This window comes from Osmia bicornis, chromosome 9 (assembly GCF_907164935.1).
Source record: "Osmia bicornis bicornis chromosome 9, iOsmBic2.1, whole genome shotgun sequence".
NCBI classification, from domain to species: domain Eukaryota; kingdom Metazoa; phylum Arthropoda; class Insecta; order Hymenoptera; family Megachilidae; genus Osmia; species Osmia bicornis.
This window is the reverse complement of record NC_060224.1, coordinates 6,943,441-6,960,200: the sequence shown is the minus strand read 5'-3', so window position 1 is coordinate 6,960,200 and position 16,760 is coordinate 6,943,441. Positions and strand designations below refer to the sequence as shown.

The 16,760-nt window shown below is 46.0% G+C and overlaps 2 protein-coding genes across 4 annotated transcripts in view; one reads left to right on the top strand and one right to left on the bottom strand.

Annotated features, from left to right (window-relative positions):
* The first annotated feature begins 144 nt into the window (after window positions 1–144).
* On the top strand, window positions 145–8,295 carry LOC114874394. 3 transcript variants are annotated; one of them, XM_029183624.2, is made up of 5 exons: window positions 145–333; window positions 936–1,313; window positions 3,556–4,558; window positions 4,919–6,017; window positions 6,085–8,295. In XM_029183624.2, exons 2-5 carry the CDS (start codon window positions 1,171–1,173, stop codon window positions 8,046–8,048), a joined length of 4,209 nt encoding a protein of 1,402 aa, XP_029039457.2. In that variant the 5' UTR covers window positions 145–333; window positions 936–1,170; the 3' UTR covers window positions 8,049–8,295. The 3 variants fall into 3 exon arrangements, with proteins under 3 accessions (XP_029039457.2, XP_029039458.2, XP_029039459.2); XM_029183625.2 differs by lacking the exons at window positions 145–333; window positions 936–1,313 and adding an exon at window positions 2,277–2,554; XM_029183626.2 differs by lacking the exons at window positions 145–333; window positions 936–1,313 and adding an exon at window positions 3,010–3,456.
* Window positions 8,285–16,760, bottom strand: part of LOC114874393 (dynein axonemal heavy chain 2) — a 35,591-nt gene continuing 27,115 nt past the window's right edge. Inside the window, exons 47-67 of the mRNA XM_046287174.1 lie at window positions 16,068–16,355; window positions 15,403–15,593; window positions 15,093–15,268; window positions 14,771–14,922; window positions 13,928–14,092; window positions 13,654–13,820; window positions 13,390–13,561; window positions 13,065–13,277; window positions 12,793–13,008; window positions 12,582–12,732; window positions 12,373–12,522; window positions 12,103–12,235; window positions 11,670–12,014; window positions 11,255–11,527; window positions 10,754–11,098; window positions 10,541–10,675; window positions 10,203–10,479; window positions 9,719–10,126; window positions 9,119–9,637; window positions 8,525–8,675; window positions 8,285–8,451 (exon numbers count right to left, since the gene is read on the bottom strand). Of these exons, the coding sequence (XP_046143130.1) occupies window positions 8,297–8,451; window positions 8,525–8,675; window positions 9,119–9,637; window positions 9,719–10,126; window positions 10,203–10,479; window positions 10,541–10,675; window positions 10,754–11,098; window positions 11,255–11,527; window positions 11,670–12,014; window positions 12,103–12,235; window positions 12,373–12,522; window positions 12,582–12,732; window positions 12,793–13,008; window positions 13,065–13,277; window positions 13,390–13,561; window positions 13,654–13,820; window positions 13,928–14,092; window positions 14,771–14,922; window positions 15,093–15,268; window positions 15,403–15,593; window positions 16,068–16,355 (4,782 nt within the window). The 3' untranslated portion in view covers window positions 8,285–8,296. The remainder of the gene's footprint in view (window positions 8,452–8,524; window positions 8,676–9,118; window positions 9,638–9,718; window positions 10,127–10,202; window positions 10,480–10,540; window positions 10,676–10,753; window positions 11,099–11,254; window positions 11,528–11,669; window positions 12,015–12,102; window positions 12,236–12,372; window positions 12,523–12,581; window positions 12,733–12,792; window positions 13,009–13,064; window positions 13,278–13,389; window positions 13,562–13,653; window positions 13,821–13,927; window positions 14,093–14,770; window positions 14,923–15,092; window positions 15,269–15,402; window positions 15,594–16,067; window positions 16,356–16,760) is intronic.

The window sequence follows — 16,760 nt, the reverse complement described above, 5'->3', positions numbered from 1 at the left end:
CAAAGCCGTGAATCTACGGGGCGAATTTATGCGCCTGCGGAGCTTGCCAAAGGGGAGGAAGCTCTATCTCGAACTGGTATTACGTTACACGTCGACGTTACAAGATAAAAAGACACACAATACGATGTAAAAGTCTGAACATGGAAGTCGAGTATTAAAACCCGTCCCTTCAGTCAACGACCAGACGTTCAAGATCGCGTTGCCTATTCTTGATCGACACTTTATCGTTCCCGGGAGAGATCGGTTGATCACAGTGTATCGTGTTTATCGCGACAAAGGTGCATGTCCGACGCAACAGTTCACTTAATCTTATAATTACTAGCTAGCTAAAGGGTGAGTATCGAAAATTGATCGATCGATTTTTCACCGATCGTCGGCTCGTTTTTGATCACCGTCGGGTCGATTGCGGCGACGCAGCGCTATTGATCCACGATGCTTTTACCTGTACCAAGAGAGTCGAGACGATCCTTCACGATAGTCTTCACCTTCTCTGGCACTCTTCGGGGTAAAATATCACGGCAAGGCGACTCGTGTTTCATTCCCGGCTGTTGATCCTCGATTCTATCTTATATAACCGCGAGCGTGCGCTAGTACATGCGTGATTGTGCGACGAGTACTCTCTACAATAGATATTTTTGATTTTCCTATAACTTTCCCTGGTCTCTTTCCTATAATCCTGTAAATTCGTAATATTTATAATCTTAAATCGCCACGATACTCGATTAATTATTATACAGGGTGTTTCGTATGAATGGGAGGTCTTTGCCCTCGAGTGGGGTAGATGGTGATTTAACTCTAGGAACTTATTTAAAAAATAAAAATAGAAGGTTTAATATTAAATTTAAATTGCCACTGTTTCGATGACCCATTTGTTTGAAATACCCTGGAGTAATAAAAATAATGATAAAAATTCTGCTGCTATATTTTCGCTCTAGTGTCGAGGAGGGTCTATGGTCAAGGAGGGACCGGAAGTTTCATCCGATTCAGCTTGGTTTCCCGCGGTAAACCGAGTCGAATCGAGCCGCGGAACTCGGCCAGGCCGATGACAACGACATCCTCTCGGCGTGGACGTTATCCAGGCCAGTTCTGGTGTCGCCGATCGTCGACACGGTTCGACGGTCACTTCTTTCGTCGTTTCTTTTCGTAGCCAGTGAGATTTCGTCGTGCACCATGTACGAAGGTAGACGGGTCACCGAGAGGACCTCCCTCACGAGACCCCTGGATTCGCCGGATTACGTGGAGTTCGCGAGCCTCTTGAGGACCCGGAAGACCCGGATCAGGCAATTTCAATGCTGTATCTGCGCCACTCTCATGTGAGTCGATGTATCATTTCTTTTATAATAATTTGCATAGCAGTATTATCATCAAATTAATTTGAGACTTCAATGAAATATAAGAAAATATATTACACTGGGTCCTCTTAAGAAATTCATTTTCTTAATGAATTTTCTTCCCTCAATTGCGATATTCTCGAACTCGACACAGGCTCAGGTCGGGGCATAAAATCAGGGGTCAGCTGACCGTTTCAGCAACGTCGATTATTTATATAAAAAGGTTTTTCTTGCCGGGTGGTCAGTCAGTCGAATAGCAGCGTTTAATTAGTAACCATATCTAAATGAGTGTTTCCGTTTTCTGTATTTTATATTATAAATAAATAATCTTTCCTCTGCAAATCGATTGAGGTCTTTTATTCAATAATTAAAGATCCTCGATAACATTATACATAGTTTCAATCTTATGGCGTAGAATATTACTGGTGCCAAGATGAGTAATTAAGGTATTTGTTTAGTGCAGATTGCGTTGTACACCTGCACGACGTCGATCTGCTGTTGTTCGACGGCATTAAGAATATGCGTCTGCTATTAATCGCGTTTATATAATTATACGAGAAGACGGCCTGTCTAGCGCAAGTGATGCAAGAGAAGCCTTTTCGAACAAATAACAAGGCACAAAGAGGCATGCGTAAAGGATTAAACGTGAAGTGTAAATGAAATGCTTTTTTTTGAAATTCATAGAGATTGCAACGAGCTTGTTTTTCTAATTATTATCAAATTTTTGCGATTAACACTTTAACCCTTAAATTACTATGAGGACATACGAGCTCAGCCTCAAAAAATAGTGGTAAAAATGAACTAGTTTCAACATTTCGAATTCCTCGAATCCAATGAAGCGCAATTAAATATTCAAAATTTTCTTTCGAAGCGGAAAATCTATTCTTTGCGAAAGTTGCGTGGGAGAACGCGATACCAAGGTGCACGGGCACAACTATCGCGCAGGATCTAGCCGTAAAAATCACAGTGCATCCAATCCCCACCGTAAGTGGATACTTACGTAAAATCGTCGCTCACCTCGACCACCGATCGACCGGTGGATCGTTTCAGTGAGGTCTAAGCTCGATTCACGAACGATCAACGATGTCTGCATCAGAAAAGACCTCGTTGACCGGCGAAAAATCGGGGAGGGTGTATTACGTGCAACGAGACACGCTGCCATTTTATTCTATCCAAAGGAGACAGCGATTGCGGCTACGATGTCTCTCGTACACGATCTTGATGTGAGTTTCTATCTTTGCTTTCACACGGATACAGTTTGCCTTTTAATTTTCTACCCTTTCTAAAATCTAAAGCTTGTTCGCGCACTTTCTTCCATTAACTGTTACATTATATAAAACTTAAATCATTTATGCTATGCATATCGTAAAATGTAAAGGGTACCCACCCGTTTATATTAAATAAATAAATAAATTTTGAAAAATTTTCTAACAGTGCCGAGACTTGAATAACCATCACTTAAAATTTCGCAATATCTCGCTGCTCGTTTTTGGTCTCATCGGGCAAAGTAAGGATATCTTTGAGGCGTATCGAAATTATTGCGTGAAACGGGATCGCGGATCCGTGTGCAATAACGAGATCTCTCGCGGTTTCTCTGTTGCGGTTTACTCTGACCGCTACTTGAACGTATTCGCAACACACGAGGAATCTCGTGCAGGGATTTGCACGGTGGCGATCAGTAGAAATCGTGTCTTTTTCAAGAATACTACTCCTGGTAAACGCGAACATGGAGCGAGATAGGAGGTCGTTCGAGGGGTTTACCACGTCCGAACGGTGTTTCTAGCGTCGACTGACGGGGTATTAGGAACAACAGTCGCGTCTTTATTGCATTTGCAGGGTTAAAATGTCGCGTAATTCGTTTACAAACAGCCGTAGAGAACTGGTCGTTTAGCGCGTAGGCTGATTACGTGACGGCGGCCTTGATTACACGCGTAATTGTACGGTGACAGTGTGGTTGCTCAACGTTACAAGGCTCCTCCGAGGCATCGCAATACCATCTTCGTGCTGTTCGAACGAACCGATACTGGAAATTGAAATAATTTCGATCCAGTCGTTGAACGATGCTGAATTCGGCTAACCCTAGGATAGTCAATCACATTCGAGAGTTAAAAGAGAAATTGAATCAGTATGAATACTGATTGACCTTGAATAGATAAGATTTTCAAATTTCTATAGTCCCCTTGGATAACCATCCTAATTAATTAAATAAAATTTATTATTCCAGAGCGGTGTTCACGATGGCGTTAATAGTGACAGTCAGCTACTCGGTGAGCCACAACATCCTAGACGCAAACCTCACGGCCCCAGATTCCGAGGCTGCGTACAATCTTACCGGTTCCTTGAAGTTGGGCTTCGCACCTGGATCAGGCTCGTACACGCTCTTCAGCAACCCGTCGATCGTCTCAGCGTCGAATTCGATCCCCATCCCTAGCAGAAGGGCGGAAACCTCTCCGCCGGCGAAGTTGACCGAAGGGGAGTTCAACGAAGCGTTGGAAGCAGGTCGCCGAGCGATGAACGAGCGTTTGTTCGCCGACGCCACTGCGGCCATGTCACCGATGCCATCCCCGTCGCCGGAATCGAGGCATCGTTACGCCGTGAGCACGTGCGCGAGCGTCGGGACGCTGGCTCTGGCAGCCGTGGCCGAACTCGCGGCTACCAAGACGATCGAGAATTCCAGAGCGATGCAGGCAGCGCCAACCGCCATCGGGACCTCCTTCGACGGAGGCTGGCTGTCTCTGGGTGTTTGCAAACAACTGAGGATCCCGAATTGTAATCCGAGCAAGTACAGGACGTTCGACGGAACCTGCAATCGACCCAACCAATGGGGAGTCTCTATGACGCCGTTCAGAAGACTCTTACCGCCCAATTATGCAGACGGCGTAGACGCCCCGCGTAGGGCGCTCTCTGGAGCGGAACTTCCGTCAGCCAGAGAAGTTAGCCTAAAAGTGCACAAACCTTCGCCCAGCAGCAATCCAGATTTCACGGTGATGCTCGCCGTTTACGGACAATTCCTGGACCACGACATCACCGCGACAGCGATCAGTCAAGGTATCAACGGCACCTCCATCTCCTGTTGTCCACCGGCCGTCGGTCATCCAGAGTGTTTTCCCGTTCCCGTTGCCTCCGGCGATCCCGTGTTCGACGTTACTGGGAGAAGCTGCATGGACTTCGTGAGATCCGCACCTGCGCCCCAGTGCAAGCTCGGTCCCAGGCAGCAGTTGAATCAGGTATCTTCGATGATCCGATTCATTTTCTTTTTAATCGAGTTTAAAATAGCCGGATAATTCGTCCGGGTAATCGAGTTAATCCGAACGAAACGAGACTGCGAAATTGCGATCGCGACGAACGAAAAGTTTGCGCGTGCAATATGCGAGCTTAATTAACTTCGTTATCGTGTCAATGAGGCGTGCTTCGATCGTAACGAGGCGTTCGTTATCGCGGCAATAACGATTGCGCACAATGAGCAGAAAATTGCGTTGATAAATAGGGATGCTGTAGGAAAAAATTGGAGAAAAAAAAGCAGAGGATCCACTGCTTTATCCATTAGTTCATCGCAATCCGTGTTCTAATAATTTTCTTTCCCACAGGTGACCGCGTTCATCGACGGTTCCGCCATTTATGGATCGGACTTAAATACAGCGAGGGGTCTACGAGAATTTTCCGGCGGTCGTCTGAGGATGCAGATAACGCCTGACAACAGAACTCTCTTACCTGCCAGCATGAATCCCAACGACGGTTGCAACAGGGAAGCCGAGAGACTTCGAGGGAGGTATTGTTTCGCGGCAGGTGACGCCAGAGCTAACGAGAACCTGCACCTGACGACGATGCATCTCCTCTGGGCGAGACAGCACAATAGGATCGCTGATCAATTGGCGAGGATCAATCCGACCTGGGACGACGAGACTCTGTACGAGGAGAGCCGACGCATAATAGGCGCCCAACTGCAGCACATCACCTATCAAGAGTTCCTACCCATCGTTCTGGGCGAACGGGAGACCAACCTGCGCAATCTAAGACCTCTGAAGGCTGGTTATAGACAGTGGACCGATGATCCAGAGGATTCGATCACCGATCCGTCCATAGCCAACAATTTCGCCTCTGCGGCGTTCAGATTCGCTCATACTCTGCTACCTGGACTGATGAAGATGACGGACACCCAGCAGGGGACGTCGTCCTTCGTGGAGCTTCACCGAATGCTATTCAATCCGTACAGTTTGTATACAGGGGATGGAGTGAAGAGTTCGGTGACATCAGCCACTAGGAACATGATCCAGATGACCTCGACTCATGTCACTTCTCAGCTGACCAATCATCTCTTCGAGGATCCATTCGCAAACGTTAGCGTACCTTGTGGACTGGACCTGGTGTCGTTGAATATTCAGCGCGGCAGGGATCACGGTCTGCCAGGATACACAAGGTGGAGGGAACGTTGCGGATTGGGAAAACCAGAGAGCTTCTCAGATTTGGATGGTCATCTGGATCCGCAGGCGCTTTACGAGATTTCCTTGTTATACGAGTCTGTTCACGACGTTGATCTGTACACTGGCGCTCTGGCTGAATTGCCAAAAGCTGATGGCATCGTTGGGCCCACCTTCTCCTGCCTAATCGCGGATCAGTTCGTGCGTTTGCAGAAGGGTGACCGATTTTGGTACGAGCTGGCTGATCAGCCTCATTCGTTTACAGAAGGTAAGGAAGCAGAAATGGCAGGTAGATAAGCAATATTAGAAATAATTCTGATTCTGTTTGATTGCAGAGCAACTTAAGGAGTTACGTAAGATATCATTGGCAAAATTGATCTGCGATTGTTCAGACGGAGTGACCCAAACTCAAGCAGAAGTGATGCGAGCCATTGGATCGAACAATCCGATGATGTCCTGCGAGGATATTCCTACGCCATCCTTTGAGCCATGGAGGGAAGATAAACCTTCGAATCCCTTTCTGCAAGCTTCGTTCATGCCAGTCAATTGGACCGCCTTGAAGACCAACATCAACGATACAGTTAGAGATGTGGTGACTTCCATCAACAACACCAGGGCATCCGTCGTTCTTGATACAGACTGGCTGGCGTTTAAGAATTACATAAACAATTCATTCTCGGACCTCAGGAATCAACTGTCCGACCTTCATCCTTCAAAAGCAAACTCTGAAAGTTCATTTTTGCGAGCAACGGGTCCGGCAAACGTGTACCAGGATTGGATTACTTTCAAGAGCGACCTGGAGAAGTCTTTGAACGACTCTATAGAATCCATGGGCGGTGGTCCTGCCTCTGCTACCAAGTGGATCGCTTTCAAACAGAGTGTCATCGATCAGTTCGCCGATTTGAAGAATCAAATCGCGTCTATCAAGGCGGATCTTGCTCCAACCTTGACACTGAAGAGCAGCGATACGTTAGACGTTAAAGATTCTATGATTCCTGCGATCTTCGACTGGAAGAACTTCAAAGATAACATCGTATCGTCACTGGATGACACAATTATGAGTATAGGCAATAATATGCCACCTCCCGGTGATCCAGCCTGGGCGACTTATGGAGACGACATCAAAGATCGTTTCTTAGCTCTCAGGGACAAGATAGATAAACAGAGACCCATGGCTTCCACTGAATCAGCGACTGGAAGACCAGACTTGTTCAATGATGGGCTGGACTATAAAAGCGAGATCATCAAGACTGTGAATGACGTAGTGCAGAAAATCAAGAATGACATGCCTCCTCCAGGCGACTCAGCATGGGCAACCTACACAGACGAAATAATGAAGAGTTTCTCTTCGTTCAAGAGCACACCGTCACCTTTGGAACTCGCTACGTTGTCTGACACATCGCGTGCAGAGCTGAAAGCTTCTTCTCCAGCCTCGTTCAACAACATAGAGATGTCTGCTTTGATCAACGACTGGTCAGACTTTCGTAGCAGCATCAACGATTCCTTCACTAGAATCATTCAGGATATTCAGAGTAAAAAACCAATGTCGATTGATCCTGTATCTTGGGCGGCGTTCAAGCAATCCACTGTAAATGATTTTGCAAAGTTGAAGGAAGAAATTGATGACACGAAGGCTGAATGGTCGAAGGAAACTGGTAAAGATACACCCACTCTTCAGGGTACCGGAGACGCCTCCAAGTTCGATTACACGAAATTCATCAAGCCTGTCATCCCAGCGGACGAATGGGTCGCTTTCAAACAACAGATCAACGCCACTGTGACGAATATCTTGAACGCTGCGAATGCTACGGATAAAATTGACTTCGACGAGGTTCGCGGGGTGTTCAATAAATCCTTCGCCGACCTGAAGAACCGGATAGCATCTCTGAAGGATCTGATCGCGGAGAGTAAACCCGTAAGCAAAACTGCCACGGATTGGATCACTTTTCAAGCGCGGCTGAATTCCACGATAAAAGAGCTTGCGGATAATTTGAGGAAAGAAAACGACGCGATGAATGGAAACTTGATGAGAGCTCTGTTCGAAACCAGGGACAAAGTGTCTGGTCTTCAACCACCGATGAATTCGATCGTTTCGTCAATGGAACTGAAGCAGTATGCTTCTAAGACTAATAAGACTATCACGGATACTTTGAAAGGCTTCAATTCATTGATGACCAGAACAGCACAGTCTGCTGCATCCTCTTCGGATAGTCCCAAGTCCTTCACGGATTTTCTGATCGTTCCTTGTCTACTCAGCTCGTTCCACGCATCAACATCGTGGCATCGAAGTGGATTGTGAGAGGTCGTGTGACGAGTGAAAATTTTTCTATCACAATCGTTGTATATATTCGATTATTTATAGAACGAACTTTTATATTTCCTTGGTGTTCATGTTAACTATTCAGGTTTATTATGGACATACCGTACTAATCATACAAGGTCGAGAGGACCGGAGAATAAGAATAAGAGTGATATAGAAACTATCGTTCCCTTTTCTATAAATCATTAACTCTAATCGATTAACAATAAAGGATAATTGATAAGAAGCTAAACGGAGAGACTGAGTAAGAGAGCAGTGCCTCTTTTTATCCAAAAATCCGATCCCATCGGACCAGCGTTCAAATCGACCGCCACGACGAATGACGCTCGTCCTTGACCCCCGCTTCTCTCAGGATAATAGTAGCAAGGGCAATTGTAGAGTCCTTGTGTAAAGAACGGAAGTAACGTATTCGCGTTAGTCGTAATTTACTCTCGTCTATAAATGTTTCCTGTTACCTTTGGTTCGCTTTTTCAGCTGCTCCGTGGGACGGAAGTAAATCACCGGCATGTGGGAAACAAGTTGCATGGGGGCTGGCTCGACGAGGACACCGATCCTCTTGTCCCATCCACCGCCTTCCAGAAAGATGGAGCGTATGTACACGCCGTCCTGTAATGGAATGTACACACGGTTAGAGGCGCGTATACAAGCAGCTATTTCCTAGTGATATCGCGATGCTGAATTCTTTATCCCCTTTATTTTTCCGCGGCTCGTTTCGCTTGCATTAAAGGGTGAACGATGGCGACAACCGGAGTAATTGGATCGATCCTCCTGCTCGACCTTCCGCGGGTTCAATTGCGGAAACAACATTACTTGGGTAAATTAGACGCGGAATTGTCGCAAGTTGCGAAGACATTTTTGGGGAGAATATTGAAAGGAATAATAGTTACTCTATCACGGTGCTATAGTTTAAGTTACATTGTTATATCTGTCCCTCTTGCTTCAAGTCTCTGGGGTCCATCATAGTTCATGTAGATGTATAGAAGTTTTGGAATAATTGAGGATCGTTAACGCGACGGCAAACGGTGTTTCATCCGAAACTCGCTAATTACCATAGGAGGCTCGATGATGGTCGAGTCATCAACGGTAAAAACATTGAACTCCCAGGACAGGGAATCGATAGACACGTTCCAGAGCCTGGCAGATGTCTGCAGTACCGCGGTAAGGAAACCAGTGGGGAATGTAAACGCAGCCAGCCAGAACAGCAACGGTGGATGAGTAGTTTGTGCCCATTCGCTAAAGTGCTCTATACGGTTGACCAAGTCTCTGGTCCAGGCTCCGAGGAGCTTCAAGGACGGGTACGCTGTCAACCAAACGGAGGGCACCCTTCCCTCGTGGACGCATGTAAAGATCTCCTCCAGCTGCGGCGACATTACGACCAGACCCTTAATGGCTAGCAGAAGTTCCTTCAAACTACTACGAGTTTTCCGTAGCAGCACGTTGTAACGTTGTATCTCCTGAAGCAGGACAACGTCCAACGGTGTCTTCTTCGGACCTATCAGTTTCTGAGCTGTCTCGTAGTCGATATTGTTCGGTATCTTCGACAGTATGTCTGCGGTTAGTTGGGTTACCTTGAAAACACGAGAAGAAATTCGTTTTCCATTGACAGTTTTAAAGATTCATCGTTGAATTTGATATTTTAGAGAAGTAACCAGTTCTTCCTTGCTGATCTCCTCTCTGCTGACCGTCTGGACCTGAAGACTCATCAGAGTTTCGAACATATTCCTGGTCTCCATGATCAAACAGGTAATGTCCGCGTTCGGGTGTTGACCGAATGCTTCGGGCTTATCCACGTTTGGTAATATCGAGATGAAATCACGGTAGGACTCCAAGGAACCATCCCTCGGAATGTAATAGGTTGGCAACGAGGACAAACGATAGTGGGGTATGTTCAAAGCGTCCTCGTTGAAATACTGTTGGACGTAGGTCATCAGCAATCGGCGGTCCCAGTCGTCAGTCACGTGACCACCGTAACAAACGCCTGCTATGAGATACTTGAGGGATTCCCATGGGGTGATCGGGTATTCGTCGAGGTACACTTGTAAAAGGTTCTCGGATACCTACAGAGAGAAAATGGGAATACTAAAAATAGACTTTGAAACAGAAGTTTCTCTTGCTATCTGTTTTCGATATTACCACAAAGTCGGAATCATTGAAGCTGTAAACGACGTTCCAACCCAGTTGCTGAAATTTCTTACGTTCCAAGAGAACAGCATGAAAGAATATCAGGGAAAAGAGAAGCTTCTTGTATTTCGACTTTGCCTCGCACACCTCGAACTGGTGCTCGGTTATCAAACCGTAAAGCCGTTTCATGTTTGCCTTCAAACCTTTGGGAGGCTCGGTGGTCATCTTTATCCCAGCCTGAAGGATCGATATCGGGAACTGGGGAGTAGGGCTCGAGCTAAGCCACAATCTGTAACCAGTCGAACCCTGTCGTTATCGACTCGCCGCGTTTACGTTCGAACGTGTATCACCTGAATTGAGGGTGCAAGGTTTTACTGGACCCAAGGGTCTCCACGATTTTGTCCAGTTTCGGCATCCAACTGAGAGACAAGTGGCAGTTTGCTAAGAACACCCAGGCTCCTTCTTTCGCTCCAAGTTCGATCATTCTGAAAATAAAGCATATTCGAGTTCTTAGTTCTTAAAAAATAAAAAAAAAATAGGTAATCAATAATCTTGATGATAACTTGGTCGCGATAGGTGACTGTCCCTGACCAAGGGACAGAGTCATAAAGTGATTAGTCATTTCTTGGCTGTCGACCAGCTGCATCAGGGTACTCGTAGGATCCACACCAGGCGACAGAACGAATATAAGCGGGGATTGGGCGACGGAATCGTCGAGGACCGCTTTCAGGTCGAGTACAGGAGGTTCCACGAATCTCTGACCGAGATTCAACACGATGAAGTTCCCGATGCAGAAGGACATCCTGTCTGGCCGACAGCTTCGTATCACCAGCATTTTTTGGAACACGTTGCAGTTTGCCTCCCATTCCCCTATCAGTGGTATGGACTCTGGTTCTGTGTGGATGTACCTATAAAAAAGAATCACGGCGTCGATATAAATATTCTAATTGTAGGCAATTAAGTGTATAAAATATAAATGATTATATATTAAATAATTTGAATAAATGCGAAATTTAAGTAAAAATTTTAAAGTGTCCAGTATTAACGTTTTTCAAAAATCATACCAATTGTTCCAATCACGCGGGAACTGTTCAAAGGAGGATACAATTCCATGAAATCCAGGCAACTTGTCCAGCTCAGTGACATTGTCCCAACTTTCGTCCGGCATCCAAGGCACCGGCTTGTCAGGCTGACTCTTTCGATCCAGGACAATTCCACCGCGAAGCAGGAACGCGTATTCAACCTGCATCACTTTACTCTGCGCTTCTAATATCTTGATGCACATGTTGAAGGAGAACAGCAGCTTGTGCTGCTCGAACAAACCACGACAGGTGTATCTGTTCCAAGAGAATCTCGTTTAGATGATAGAGGATCATCGTTTCTTACTCTAGATTCGTGGCACAGGTCTGTCTCAGAATCGAAAAGTTCGAGGGCACATTCTTGGACGGACCCGAGTGAAAAGATCAAGTGGACGGGTACTTGTACAAGGCGTAAGTATGATACTCGTTCAGACTGTCGATCCTCTCGGCTAGTTTCAAACTCTTCGGGCTTTTGTCGATCGACAGCATAAACAAGGTAATATATGCGTCCAGAGAGAACTGGTACATCGGGTCGATGAGACTCATGTCGTTCAGAACGAAGAAGAGGATCGAGGCGCGTTGGGCACACGATCTGTACTCCTCTCTCGCTAGATCTATCTCCTTCTCGGTCTGTTCAGATACCACCAACGATTCCTCGATCGAGATTGAGGTCGCTTTCGACGATTGCAGGGCGCTCAGTAAATCCAGGTCGTCTAACAGAGTGTCCCCGGCCACGTTCAGTAGACTGTACGATACGTATATAAGTTTTCTTCTCATTTTCATAGGCAAACTGGAGATTCTATTTCGAAGAGGATAGAGATCGAATATCTTACTAGAGTATCTTGTTCTCTAACTCTTTGAGAGTTCGTTTATTGGAGGCAATCGTGAACACCAGATTGTCCTTCTGTTCCTCCAGTTGAGGCTTCTCTTTCCTCACCACGATTCCCAACAGCTGAGCTTCCAACCCTTAACAATTGAATCAATTAACCGAAATCGAATTATCGAAGAAGAATCGCGATAAAGTTACACGATCCTCCTTTCCTTTCTTTACTCTCTAACTTTTCACCCTTTTCCAGCGAGTGTACGATAAGACAATTAGTTACCCTGTTCCTTAATGGCGAAGTTGCATAACGTTGTTTTAGTGGATATCTCCGGGGCGTAATGGGGGTTCGGGAGTTTCGTCGTCATGAACAACCGGAACTTGTCGTTGTAAGTGATCGTCTTTTCGTTGAACTTGATCATCACATGATCGCCTGCGTACAGATTTCATTATCGTTAAATCCTAAAAATATCCATCCCACTAACGATGTACCAATTTTAACGAAGGCCTTTTCGAGGATCGGGTTTACAGCTGGATCGATCGTCTCTCCAACGTTTTCCAGAAGTACAGGTACACCAAACTGGATGGCCTGCTCCAACACTAGCGCGAAGTCCGCTTGGCCAAAATCGATCACCTTCAAAGACTGAATAAATAATACAGATTAAACGAATTCCTTTTTGTTTCCGGAATCCAGGATACGTACATTCTTCGCCTCCATATTCTTGATCCATTTCACTGCCTGACACTGAGGATCGATAACCAGAGGCCATCTGGTCCCTTTGGTCACGATGATACCATTTTCGGTGCTGAAGTCGTCGGATGGTAAACCAAGGATGTTCCAATCCCTGATAATCGCTGGATCGGCCAAGAATTCTATTACACTGACATTCGGCGAGTTTGGAATTTCTTTGTTCTCCACCTTGAAATTTATAAATTTCTATTATTGTTCGGTCGAAACGACGAAGCTGGACTCACCTCCTTCATCCACATGGTTATCAGCTCCTCTCGGTAGTAGGACACGAACGGACCCAAATAAGACACAAAGGCGGTGGATATTAGGCAATCACCTGGCAGCCAGTCGAAAAACGTCGCCAAAGATGCGACTGTGTTTTCCCATCGAATTCGTTCGCCCGAGAGACCGTCCACCAGCATTCCAGCTCGTTCCAGTTTCAATTTTAACAGTTCCGCCTGGAGATACGAATAGTAAATTGAATCGAATCCTTAGGTTTATTTGGAATTTTTCGAAAATTATTTCCAATCGGTGATTTATTTCTGTAATTGTATGTATTTAGATACTCACCAGTTTGATAAGTTCCTCCTTCTCCTTCATCTTCGAATCATACATCTGCTGCAATTTCTCCAGCTTCTCTTGTAACCTTTCCAATTGCTGCATCGCTTCCTTCAACGCAGCCTCCTTCTGCCTGAGAGACTCCAGGGCAGCCTCCAGTTTCTCCCTCTTCGGTGCAACGATCCTGCGATTCAAAGGAGCCACTTCGACTGCTTCCTTTTTCCCCCCTCTCGGAAAAGGAACTGTTCCAGACATTTATCGTCGAATACGAATTACCTGAACAGCTTCCCGTATTTCTCCATCGCTACGACCCACATGCACAACGATTTCGCGGCGAACGACACCACGCCAACCTTCTCCGGTTCGAATTCCGGGTTCGACGTGTACCTCGCAATGGCCCTTAGCGTCCGATCCGATATGTGGTCTTTGTCGAAGTATCGTAGCTGAAAAATCGTGCGCAACGTAACCGCGAGCGAGATCTATCGCGCGGAAATACGCCTCGAACTTATATGTACGCGTATATATGTATATATATATATATTCCCTTTACCGAGTTCAGGAAGTTCACGTCGGCAAGTTGCCGCTTCGACTCCGCCCAACTCGGTTCCGAGGTCTTCAGGATCATCACCGCTTCCATTACCATCTCGACTTTCGGCGGCGGACGCGTGAAAGACCTTATCTCCGAGATGTCCTTCTTGCTCAGAGCATCCAGCGCCTGTGTCACGGGTAACAATCGCACCGGTGAAATACGAAGCTCTTCGAGAGCTTCAGACGGATAAATTGGACTATACATATGGATGAAATCCGAAATCGAGGATGGTGGAGGGAATTTTGTTATGTACAACGATGGGAGATACGAATGAATACGAACGACACCGGCCAGGGTAGTTTTTACATTTCGAATGAGATTTTTATTGATCCTGAAAGTTTATTAACCCTTTGCCTTACGACGTCTCGTTACACTCGTGACGCAACTTGTAATTCAAATCGGTCATTTGATATTTCAATGAAATGATATTTCATTTTTCTTAATTTCTTTTTATAGGCGAAGGGGTTAAATTAACAGGATTTCAAGTTATTATTAATTTTACAATACTTGGTCATTCTTTTTGATTAAAGAATTTCGATTTGAGTAAAGAGGCAGGGTGTTTCTTTATTTGTTTTAAAATTCAAGCAATGAATAATTAGATGTCTAACGCGACTATCGAATAAATCATAGGGGAAGGGGTTGAATTAACACGATTTCAAGATATTATTAATTTTACGATACTCGGTCATTCTTTTTTGCTAAAGAACCTCGATTCGAGTAAAGTGGCAGGGTGTTCAATCACGAAGAGGAGCAAACGAACTGAACAGTATTACGACTGATAAGAATGAATGTCGATGAGGATACCTTCATGGCCTCATTTAAAGCTGGTTCGACAGTGGCGAGGTCAGCTCGAGCGAGTTCTTCGAGTCTCTTGCACTCCTTTTGTTCCTCCGCTATTCGAAGAGATCTCGCGGTTACAGTCTTCTGCGTCTCGTCCGCTTCACGCCTCTGATTCACTGTAAAATATATTAGAAAATCATTTCTTTCCGATAATTTTAATTTCATTCTGTACGAGTGGACAGAAACATTTTCTATGAAAATTCAAGTTCTATGGAAACCAGCACTGGATGGATCTATTACAATTGTAACTAATAACGATACATCAGCGTCAGAGGGTGACGGGTACCTATCGTTACGAGGAACTCCTCGCATTCCCTGGTAGATTTATGAACCTGTTCCTGTGTGATTTCCAGCTCCGCAGCCATTTCGTTCACTTTAACACGAGTGTCGTCGATCTTGGAGAGACCGCTGCGAAGTTTGTTCGCTTGGCTCGCCAAATCCTGCCTTTTCTCCTCCAGCATTCTGAAAACGAGGATCGTTGACGTCGTTCACCTACCACTTCGTCCGACTGACGTGTCGTTTCGGTTAGTTATACCGGGTGTCGAAAACACTATCATCGATATCGATAAAAGAACGAAAATTTTCAAACGACTCACGTTTTATATCCTGCTACCAATTCAAGAAAATTCATCGGGGTGACGTAATTGTATCGTTTCATTTCCAGGATCATTCTACTAGAGAACCGTGACACCGATTGATGAATCAGAGAAAAAGTCGACGCGATTCCGTCGCGCATTCGTTCCTGAAGAGGTGGCAAAGGTAACGCCGTGGCGGATTGTCGAGGTTCCTGTAAACGATCACACTTATCTCGGTCGAAATTCTCTCCGTTATTAACCGTGGCAAAGAGAGCGGATTTCCGATCGATCGATAGGAAGATTCATTCGAAGGGAATCGGATGAAATAAGGAAGAGATAAAAAGATAGAGAGGTCGATTCCTCTTTGCCAGTTCAATCTTCCGAGTGCACGATACAAATTCAAAAATATTAAGCGTCTACTCGGGCCGGAAACGCTCGGACGATCGCGTTTCCGTCTAGGAAACGCGGCAGACGGGGAGGCGTATCATCCGCGCGACGACGACGTTTCCTCGTGGAGAGGAAAATAATCGGATTCCACGAAATGGAGAGACTCGTCCTCTCTCTCTCTCTCTCTCTCTCTCTCACTGTTCTTCTAGTCTCGATTGTTGGAAATCGGAATCGAATGGAATCGATCGTTTGGAAAGGGGTTAGAGAAGGAAGGGAGGGGGACGAGCCGAAGACCAAACCACTTTATTTTCGCCGGTGATAGTGAGCGTCAGATTGAGATTCATGAGGAACTTGTTGCCAACTTCGAGGAGAGCTTCCCTTGGCCATTCGAGGAACCAATCGATGGTCGTACAGTTGATCAGGGCCGGGTACTGGCGTAATCTGTTCCTGAACGCGTCCCCGATCGGGCTCATGCAAAGGATCAAATGCATATTGGCACGCGACCGTTCGATCAACAGCGAATAGATCGCTTCCGTTGTTGGTATTCGTCCAGCCTTCGTCGCCTCCTTCGTCAGCCTCTTTTTAATCTGCACAAAAGAGAACGTTACAGGCGTACCGTTCCACGCGTTTGATCCTGATATTGGAAAATTCTTTTCAATCGAGGTCGCCGATGCATGTTTGCGAACAGATTAGATAGGAGAAACGATGAAAACTATAGAATGCCGGTGGAAAAATTATGGCGTTTCCTCTCGGGAACTGTCCACTAACAACTCCATCAGTGTGGGGGGGCTGACGGAGTTCTAATGGACGGTTCCCCCCCCACACGTGGGACGGTCCCTGCCCCATACGTGGACATGAGGTACCCTGGACCCCATACGCGAACGAGCCCTGCGCCCTCATACGTGGACAGTCCCTGACGTGGACGAGCCCTGGGCCCGAATACGTGGACGAAGTCCTGGGGACGCAGACGTGGACGAGCCCTGCCCCCATAC

Excerpts from the sequence above, each read along its gene's own strand:
- LOC114874394 (XM_029183624.2), top strand. The coding sequence starts at position 1,171 with ATGTACGAAGGTAGACGGGTCACCGAGAGGACCTCCCTCACGAGACCC. Across the intron at positions 1,314-3,555 it reads TGTATCTGCGCCACTCTCAT|AGCGGTGTTCACGATGGCGT; the intron begins GTGAGTCGATGT and ends TTATTATTCCAG. Across the intron at positions 6,018-6,084 it reads GCCTCATTCGTTTACAGAAG|AGCAACTTAAGGAGTTACGT; the intron begins GTAAGGAAGCAG and ends GTTTGATTGCAG.